The sequence below is a fragment of the Asparagus officinalis genome, chromosome 4, assembly GCF_001876935.1.
Source record: "Asparagus officinalis chromosome 4, Aspof.V1, whole genome shotgun sequence".
Lineage (NCBI taxonomy): Eukaryota > Viridiplantae > Streptophyta > Magnoliopsida > Asparagales > Asparagaceae > Asparagus > Asparagus officinalis.
The window spans coordinates 84,577,839-84,588,685 of record NC_033797.1 but is presented as its reverse complement, the minus strand read 5'-3'; the positions used below and the strand labels follow the sequence as shown (position 1 = coordinate 84,588,685).

The 10,847-nt window shown below is 43.0% G+C and overlaps 1 protein-coding gene across 1 annotated transcript; it reads left to right on the top strand.

Moving 5' to 3' along the window:
- On the top strand, positions 10,299–10,847 carry LOC109839009. The gene has a single exon (XM_020407442.1). The coding sequence runs from the start codon at positions 10,299–10,301 to the stop codon at positions 10,845–10,847; it is 549 nt and encodes a 182-aa protein (XP_020263031.1).

Sequence of the window (10,847 nt, the reverse complement as noted above, 5' to 3'; positions counted from 1 at the left end):
TTGTTCGCTTTAGGTTTTGTGTTTGATACATATTAAAACATGACTTTTCTAGGGTTTTCTAACCAGATTGTATTCAGAAAGGAGATCAGGGAGATTATTTTTAATCTAGAGAGATTGTGAGAGAGAAAGATTTGTAATCTATTATTCCTCATAATCTAGAGAAGGTATTTTTCTTCGACCAACTCAATTCTTTTGTGTTTTCTTTTGTCTTCTTCACAACCCACTCTTGATAATTCCTTGATCAAGGGTGCTTGTCCGGCGACTCATATCAAGTTGGTATCAGAGCGATTAGATCCTATGAAATGGGGGTCCTGTGTATGGTCCTGTGTATGATCCTTACTCGATCACAATATAAGAAGCTAGGCGAGATCCTTATTTCTTTGGAAGGAGTTTAGACATTAAGGAAGAAGAAGATGATTGAAGGGGATAGTTCAGCAAGACTAGATGCATTAGAGAAACAGATGGAGGCAATGGGTTAGATGCATTGGAGAAACAGATGGAGGCAATGGGTTCGATTCTCACACAGCTCGTCAATCTTTTCCAAGGAAAGGACAAAAAGGAGGAATCTTCTTCGAAAGTCAAGAAGAGACTTGTAGAGTCTGATAAGGAGTGCGAGGAATATGATTCTGAAGAGGATGTCAAAATTGTCAAGATTGTTCCACATCAAGGGGTAGGGGTTCTTACTAGAATTTGAAAATAGACTTCAAGGTGGAGATTCCTGTTTATGATAGGAGTGTCAACGTCGAGAGGCTTGATTATTGGATTGAGCAGATGGAGACATATTTTACCCTCTACGAATATTCATCCAAGGATAAACTCGTGTTCACGACTTTGAAGCTTTCGGGACATGGATTGACATGGTGGAAATCCTATTGTAAGCAGGAGAAGAAGGCGGTGTCGTAGAATAAGTTCAAGGAGCTACTGAGGAAGCAGTTCTACCCGGTGGGATTCCTTGAGGAGCGTTGGTACAAGTGGTATGGCTTGCGCCAAAGTGTCAATCAAACCGTTTAAGAATACACCACAGAGTTCCAGCAGCAGGCGATAGTCCTTAATATTGCAACGGAGGAATATTCTGTGTTTATGAAGTATATGGCGGGTTTGAGTGAGTACATCCAGAAGGAGATAAAGCTATTCATGGTGGAATCTATTGCAGAGGTGAGAGTGAAGGCTATTGCCATTAAAGGCAAGTAGAAGAGGAGCAACGAATCCAAAGGAGAGGCTAAACAAGCTGGAGGCGAGTCTAGTGGTTCTCAATCTAAGGAGGAGAAGAAGAAGAGTGATCTAGGGAAAGCAGGGCTGATTTATAGTTATTACGAGATGACAGGACACGTAGTTGATCAGTGCTGAGAGAAGTATCCCCATCTCAAGCCAAAGGGGTTAAAGAAGAAGGATGAGAAAAAGATATACGTGATAGCTCAAGTTCCAAAAGAAGTCCCTGGGATGTCAGCGCCCAACAGCAGTCTCAACCTTATGATGGGGAAGTAATCCACTAAAGAGGACAACGACCCTAGAGAACAGCTCTTTGTTCTTAAGTTACAGGTGAAGACCAGTTTGGTAGATGCCATACTTGATCCAGACATCGAGAAGAATTTGATATCTGAGTCATTGGTTCAGAAGTTGGGTCTGAAGACAGTCAAGCATCCAAAGCCTTATCCAATAGGGTGAATTCAGAAGGAGGCAGGATTGAGTATAGTTGATCAATGCACTTTCAGATTTATGCTTCATGAGTTATATATTGACGAGGTCATGTGTGACGTAGTTCCATTAGATATTTGTCAGGTTATACTGGGCAATCCCTATTTGTGGGATAGATACACAATCTATGAGAGGCGGGCTCAGAAGTACACATTCACCAAAGATAGTGAAAAGTTCATATTTCGTTCGACATCTCTTCCGAAGGAGACAAACTTGGTGACGGTGAACCGAGCGAAGAGGTTAGTGAATGCAAGCAAGAAGTTTGTTGCGCTATGCATTTGTTCTTATGAGGAGCCACTGAAAGAGGGTTGTGTAGGCTGTCTAAAAATCATAATAGATAGCTGATCCCTGTCAAGTTTCAATGATGGAAGTTACAATTCGACGACTTCTATATCTCAATGATGAAAGTTACAATCAGATGACTTTCATGTCAACAAATAAAAACTGCAAATGGAGGACTTTTCACATAGATCGAGAAGAGTTATAATTCAACGATACTTCCGATAACTGATGAAAAATCTATTCAGTGGTCTTCACAATCAACTGTGAGAGTTATAATCTAATGACTTCCACACCCCACAACAGCTAAAGCAAATATTACTGAACAATGGTCCTTACAACGCTCTACAGAAGAGGTTACAAGTCAACTAGCATCTTCTAAATGTGGAATTCATCTTCGTATTTTAATTCTTGAAACGAAGGCGACCCCCGTGTTTCCAATCCTCAGCAAACAAAACGCGGGCGGGCATCATGTTTTTCAACATCCAGTGGATATCCAACTCCGCATCTCCAGTCTAAAACGCGGAGTTAAGGTCTGAAATGCTAATTTAGGCATTTGACTCATTCAAACATGAGTTGAACGGTTTCAGAACTGTTTTTTCCACGATTAGAGGAAATTACGCCCACTTAGGAGCGGATTAAGGGAGCAGTTATAACCCCTTATCCTCCTATAAAACCTCAAAAACTCAACAGAGAAAAAGGTTCGGCTTTAGGAGATTGGTGGGTGAAGAAGAGATCAGATTTCTCACAGAGAGAGCGTCGGCTGATTCTTCTTGGATTGTCGGCAACAGGAAGATCTGATCTTGGAACATCTTTCAGTAACAAATAAATCCACTTGGCTATTAACCGAATTTTCGGTTCAAACAACTCTTTTGATAGAGTTTTAACTCACTCTGAGTTCTTAAACTCGTTAAGAGTTCTCCATCAAACTTGCCACATAAGTTAATTGTGCCCGTGAGACAAGACGGTCGGATCGTCAACGGAGAGAAAATTCGATGCGAGCATTCGAAGGAAGCACTCCATTGCTACTGTGAAGAACCCCGAATTAAATAAAGGGGAGAATCCAAATCATTCTCCTCTTTTTTGTAATTAAAATTCAAATTTAATTAAGATCGAAAGAATACAAGTCAATTTTCTTCCATTTTATTTACTATAAATTTTCCACCAAACAAAAGATGACGACTCCGCTAGGAACTAGCTTCTCTGATAAAGAAGTGGTGACGTAATCCGACGTCCATCTCACGAGAACAACTGTTGAAACTCTCATCGTAGAGTTTGACCAAGCCAAGTACGAGGAAGCCCTCTCCTCTAGATCGCTTAGCCCTAAGGCTAGGCACAACATCCGCAAGATCTCCAAGAAGATCACAACTATTGCTGAAATACCAAAGAAAGCCCTCTCCTTTGGCCAAGACTCATCAAACAGCCCCTCCGCCAAAGGAGCGGGCTTAGCCTCTACCGAACTCGTCTAACGAGTTGAACGTTCCACGTCCACGTCAACACGACGTGTTACGGGTCACAAACGGCCTATGGAGGAGGCGAACTCTATAAACGCCGATGACATCGCTACCAAAGCTTTGAAACAAGCCAAAAAGAATGCCGCTCGAAGACGGAGAAGATCCATATGACGGGCGCATCTTTGAGAAAGCTGATCCTTTGCCTAACGTGAGGATCGCGTTTTTGAGGCTCTGCCCGAACACTGCGTCTCTACTCTAGAACGCGCACTTCAGGGTAACGAGCCCAATTATGAGCCTCGGGTGATACACCTGAAACGCGACCCTTAGTGGCGCATTGTTCACCCAAAATGCAGCCCTCAGGAAAGCGCTACCAAAGATAAACGCACATCTCAAGAGTACGTTCAAGCGAAATATGACCCTCAGGGGCCTGTTTCACCAACCAAACGCAACCCTCAGGGGTGCGTTTGACCAAAACATGACCCTTAGGAGCCTGTTTCATCAATCAAACGTGCACCCCATGGGTGCATCCAACCAAAACACGACCCCCAGTGGTCTGTTTCATCAACTAAACGTAGGCCTCGGCCTAATGTTTACAAATCCAAACGCGACCCTCACGTTTCTTCTCAAGAACGCGACGTGGTTCGCCAAGTTCAGAAAGGTCAGCATGGGTTTAAAATCCATGTTCGACAAGAACCACTCTTACCCACTCAAGAGCAGGGGGTTCCATCTCCGTCTTCATGCTCAGTGAAAAGTTCCTCTCAAATGTCTTATTTACAGGAATTGTTATTGAGAAGAAGACCAACATCGCAAGCAGCTCATTCCTGCCAATGTGAGCAGCTTATTTCAGCAGTCTTTTGAGAATGCCATTGCTGTGCACCTGAACCTCGCCAATCTATGTTCGACAGATTGATGGATGTCTAGACCTATCAAGTGACAACGTCGTCACAAGAAGAAAGTTTCTGAAGCTGAATATCCCAAGGTCACTATCAATGTGATCGACAGAGAGAAAGCCTCGACTCCTAATTCTGATGAATCAGAAAGAAGCCACTCTTTGACTGTCCGGGATATCTGTGACGAGTTTGAAGGGATATATTGCCGCACTCGCACCCAGACAGGAGCCATCTGCTCGGTTAATTATCAAAAGTTAGCTAAGGGGATTACTTCGGATGACGAACATTCAACAATTGTTGATTCTCAATCATCAAGCTCCGTCATGGCACGAGAAGCTACCGCTTACATGACTGGAGGCCCCGATGACTTAGCAAAGAGAGTCGACGAGCATCAGGTCATGCTTCAAGCATAGCAAGAGACCCTTCTTCAGATGAAGGATATGTTAGCCCAGCTCCTTGTAGAAAAAGGCCAAAAGCCTGAATCTTCCCGGATAGCCATTTCAAAGGGAAAACAAAAGGCGCATAAGAATTCAGATCGTGAAACTCATAACCTGGAATCCTCTTCTGAAAACAAAAAGGAGATGGAAAGAGAGCTACATCCTTAGTCATCTAAAGTGGATGAGCTAGAAGCCCGCCTCAATGCAATCGCCAACAGAAGCGAGCTTCGTGAGGAAGGAGTAGTACGACCTTATCCTACTGGATGGGATATAGCTCCCCACCCGATAAAATTTAAGGCTCCAACTTTGTAGCCTTTCGACGGTACAGGATCGCCAAACCAATACATCTACTACTTTAAGTCGCAGACTGGAGACATAGTGGCAAACGACGCTATCCTGACCTGTTTGTTCATCGGCACCCTTAAGGGTATTTCTTTCGAGTGGTTCATGAAGTTGTCTGCTGGATCCATTCAAAAATGGGTAGATCTAGAAATGTTATTCTTAGCCAGATTCTTCGAAGATGATACGAAAGTTTCCATCCCAACCCTCCTCGCCACCAAGCAGAGGAAGGGAGAGTCCATCAAGACTTATGTTGAGATATTCCGCAGCATGGCATTACGATGCCCATCAGGTATAACCCAATCGACTTTGGTTGAGACTTGCAGGCATAACTTGTAGACCCAACTCCTCACTCAAACAGGGGTAGCAGAATGTTACTCCTGGAGACAACTGGTTTCGTAAGGAGAACAAGTCGAAGAAATCGTTGCTCGGGTCAAGGCTAAAGAAGCTACTCAACCCAAGCCACAACAGCAACGCAATCAGAACAATGCTCTGCGCTCTAAGGGAAAGGAGACTTTGGCTGCCGACGCTAACACATGCACACCACTTGCAAAACCAGGCAAAGCACCGAACTAACAAAGAGCGCCTAAGAAATACTCATTCAAAGAGGAGCATGTGGACACTTTGTTCCAGCTACTTCAGAAGAACAAGAAACTGTAGCTCCTTGAGATTAGAAAACCAGATGAAGCAGGAAAGGTTGATGACCCTAATTACTGTCGTTATCATAGGTTCTTGGGACATCCTACTAGAAAATGTTGTCTTCAAAGATATTTTACAAAATCTGGTGAATACTAACATGCTCACACTAAAGCCCGAGCAGAAGACCGTATCCACAAATTTGATAGTGGTCCAGTTTGGTGATTTCCCTCCAATAGCAGCTAAAGACGGTGTTATCCCCATCCATAAAGGGGAAATGCACATGAAAAACACTGACTTACACAGTCAGAAGAACAGGGGATTGGTATCCCTCACTACCCTAAAAGGGGAGATCATGTGGGTCCATTCCGACCTAGTTGAAGACCAACAGTGGACGAGCACCTCATCTAAAAAGAAGAGAGGCAAGGTTAAACCATCCAATATGATTAGCCCCTCCCTTAATGAGAATGATGATCATCTCAAACCTCTCACCGACTCAAAGGAAGAAAGGATTATTCTTGCAGCATATCCAGGAGGCAATCCTGGCACCCGATCAGGAAAAGCTTACCTGAAAGACTACGATCTGAATGCTCAAGAAGCAAAAGAACAACACCAAGACGCTGGGGGTTATGTTCCCAAGAAGTTAGTTGACAAAGGGAAACAGAAGGAGACCCGGTACAATAAGAACCTTCTTCAAGAAGTTGGGGAATCGAGCGCTCCCTTCCAGTTCAACGTCATGGCACAATTGGCAAACATACCGGCTAGGATTACCCTATATAAGCTCCTGAGGTTGTCTAAAACCACCAAGTAATTGAAGCATTGAAGAACACGGAGAGCTTTATTACTCAAGTCACTCCGATCCCTGAAGCTGCTGAAAGCCAGTCTTGTATACAGTGTCTACAGGCAGCAAGAAGTTTACCCTGCATATCCTTCACTCAGGAAGATATGCAAGTAAAACACAAGTATGACAGACCTTTGTACTACACAGGGTATATTGGGTCCTCAGAAATCAGCCGTGTTCAAGTTGACCCAGGCTCAGCACTTAGCATCATGCCTTACAGGGTCATGCGGGTCTTAGGGATTCCCATGCATCGGTTGAACACCACCAGACCACTATCTTCGGATTCAACGCCAATCATACCCGACCTCTAGGGAAGATCAAGCTCAGGTGTTAAATCGGGGATCTCAAGTTCGATGTGACATGTTACATCATAGACGCGGACACGTCCTACAATCTATTGTTAGGACGGCCATGGATTCACGCGAACCGCATTATCCCGTCTACCCTGTATCAAGTCATGAAGTATGCTAATGATGAAGTAGAAGTTTGAACCCTGATTGCAGAAAAGTACCCCTTCAGAGGAGTGGAAAATTTCCATACGGATTCTATCTTCTACTCAGAATCACAGGAGAAAGAAGATGTTGACAGTGGTAATGAAGCCGACGTCGAGCCAGACCCTGAAGAAGATTGTCCATGAGAGTTGAATTTAAATGTAATGGGTCAGGTCGAGAATAATAATAATGTACCGAGTGAGGGCGTGTGGTGCATTAATGAAGATTTTATTTTGGCGTACTTGTCTGATGTGTCCTCTAAAAATAAACAAATAGAGAATAATCTTAATACATGTACCGACCCATGGCACATATTGTGCGTAGAGGTATCTCTCGCATTGCTGATTAAGTCATCCTTCGTTTCAGATGAAGAAATAGAAGATACCCAGAAGGCTTTCTTTAAAGTCCCATCCAAAAGGAAAGGGCAGAAGCCGATCCATTTCGGTAAAGTTAAACCTGAATTACTCAAATAAGAAAATTTAGAAGAAGATAATGGGATTCCTCAATTCCATTACCATGAGCCTAATTCTATACATCTGATGAAACGAATAGAATACAACTTTAATGAAAAACATGGTTTAAACTTCGGGAAAGGAAGGCGAATGACCATCCGAATGTCTCTCACTCCTGAAGGAAAACCTCCAGATTATTATCAAAAAACTAAAAGAGGTGTGGGCTACGTCACAACTCCCTCCCTTTCAGAAAATGAAGCCAGTAACTGTCTATGTCGGGATCATTCATCTGGAACATCATCGTGGGAATCCGATGTCAGCGTTGGACCTTTCTTTAGAAGTTTGACCGTGAACATGGTTTCAACTAGTCATCCAGATGAAGAGGCAGGGGGGACGAAGAATTGACTGAATCAACCAATGATCACTAGATCAAACGCCTTAACATCTTGTGGGATATGCGTTTCGAACAACGCGAACCGACTACTGAAGATAAAGTGATCCAGGTCAATATGGGGGATGAATCCGACCCTAAGCCTGTCTTCATAAGTGAAAGCTTATCACCATCCGAGAAAGAGGATCTTATATCTCTTTTCCGAGAATATATAGATGTCTTCACTTGGAATTACGAAGATATGCCTGGCATTGACCCAAAAGTAGCCATCCATCGTCTCAACATTGATCCGGATGCAAAACCTTTTAAACAATAACAACGTCGGTTTCGTCCAAAGATCATGGAAGCAATTAAGTCAGAAGTCAGAAAGCTTATAGACTCAGGCTTTGTCAGAGAGGAACAACACCCGGACTGGGTTGCTAATATTGTTCCAGTTCCTAAGAAAAACGGTAAGGTCTGAATATGTATTGACTTTCGTGACCTCAATGCAGCTTGTCCAAAAGACGAATTTCCACTCCCCATCACGGACGTCATGATCGACAACACCTGCGTATATGAGAGGATGTCTTTCATGGATGGATTCTCTGGGTATAATCAGATCAAGATGTATCCTGAGGACGAAAAGCATACTGCTTTTAGAACACCACTAGGGGTATATTGCTATACAGTGATGCCCTTTGGATTGAAAAACACAGGTGTAACTTCAATGTGCAATGAACTCCATCTTTCACAAATATCCGCGTAAGAAGATTGAATACTACGTTGACGACATAACAGTGAAAAGCCAACACAAAGGTGATCATCTTACAGACCTGAAGACAATGTTCGAAATCATGCGAGCACATCAGCTGAAGTTGAATCTGACAAAATCATTCATTGGGGTATCGAGCGAAAAATTTCTGGGATTTATAGTTATATCCAAGGGAATTTCTCTTGATCCAGAGAAAGTTCATGCTATCCAAGGCATGCCACCTCCGAAGAATCTCAAAGAACTTAGAGGTTTGCAAGGCAGACTAGCTTACATCCGAATATTCATATCAAATCTCTCGGGATGATGCCAACCATTTTCTAAGCTCATTGGGTATAATCAGATCAAGATGTATCCTGAGGACGAAAAGCATACTGCTTTTAGAACACCACTAGGGGTATATTGCTATACAGTGATGCCCTTTGGATTGAAAAACACAGGTGTAACTTCAATGTGCAATGAACTCCATCTTTCACAAATATCCGCGTAAGAAGATTGAATACTACGTTGACGACATAACAGTGAAAAGCCAACACAAAGGTGATCATCTTACAGACCTGAAGACAATGTTCGAAATCATGCGAGCACATCAGCTGAAGTTGAATCTGACAAAATCATTCATTGGGGTATCGAGCGAAAAATTTCTGGGATTTATAGTTATATCCAAGGGAATTTCTCTTGATCCAGAGAAAGTTCATGCTATCCAAGGCATGCCACCTCCGAAGAATCTCAAAGAACTTAGAGGTTTGCAAGGCAGACTAGCTTACATCCGAATATTCATATCAAATCTCTCGGGATGATGCCAACCATTTTCTAAGCTCATGAAGAAGGGAGTATCGTTCGTTTGGGATGAAAACTATCAAAGAGCATTTGAGGAGATTAAGAGATACCTCACTCAACCGCCGGTTCTTGTGACCCCCATATCAAGAAAACCATTCTTGTTATATGTGAGAGCCATGGACCATTCTCTTGGAGCTTTATTAGCCCAAAACAATGACCAAGGGCAAGAGCAAGTCATCTACTACTTAAGTAAAACTATGATGGGAGCTGAACACCGATATAATCCGGTGGAAAAAGAATATCTCGCTTTGGTATTCGCCATCCAAAAGATGCGACACTACCTGATTGGACAAACAATCCATGTCATCTCTAAGGTAAATCCTTTGAGAGTCCTGATGACGAAACCGTCATCTCTGAATTGTCGGCTAGCAAAATGGGTAATCCTCTTGGCACAATATGACATGCAATTTATGCCCCAAAAAGCAGTCAAGGGTCAAGTGTTGGCGGATTTCCTAGCTGATCACCTGGTGCCAGGGACATCTAAGCTGTATGAAGAATTACCCGATGAAGTTGCCGAAACTTGCGTCACTCAAGAAGTTATGCAAGTGTGGAAGTTATTCTTTGATGGTGCATCTAGAGCAAATCCTCATGGAGCAATTACTGCGAGAGTAGGAGTAGTATTCATCTCCACACGGTCACGTGATCCCAAGGGGATTTTTCCCTGATTGAGCCCTACACCAACAATGTAGCTGAGTATAATGCTCTGTTATTAGGACTGCAATTTGCCAAAGAGCTTAACATTCAACTTCTCGAGGCTTACGGTGACTCTCAGTTGATCATAAATCAAGTCCGATGAGAATACGAAATGTGTCACGAGGATCTGATCCCGTACTACTTCACGGTGCTAAAGCAAGCTAAGAAGTTCAAAGGTTTCTTCATTATATATATTCCACGAGCTCAAAATGCTTATGCAGATGCTTTAGCCTCATTGGTGATCTCATTAGCATTGCTCCCAGGGGCTGAAACAATGATTCCTGTCACCGAAAGCGAATTATATTATTCAAAGCTTCCTATAGAAGAAAGTTCAGACAAGACAATGACAGGAGAAGTTTGCACAACCTCCATGGAGCTTGAATTTAGGGATTGGCGATTCCCGTACATCGACTATGTCGTGTATGGAATTTTGCCCGACAATTCCAAGAAAGCGGCCGCGATCAAACGAAAGGCCCTCATATTCTATTACGATGCAGTTTCTCAAATCTTGTATCATAAATTACATGACGGAGTTTTGCTTCGATGCTTCTCACGAAAGGAAGCAAAAAAGGCCTTCAAGGAAGCTCACAACGGAATGTGCGGAGCTCATAAACCCGGGGCTAAGTTGGGAGATCGCTTCCGAAGAATTAGCTATTATTAG

Bases quoted from the DNA above. Each gene is read 5' to 3' on its own strand.
- LOC109839009 (XM_020407442.1), top strand. From the start codon at position 10,299: ATGTGTCACGAGGATCTGATCCCGTACTACTTCACGGTGCTAAAGCAA.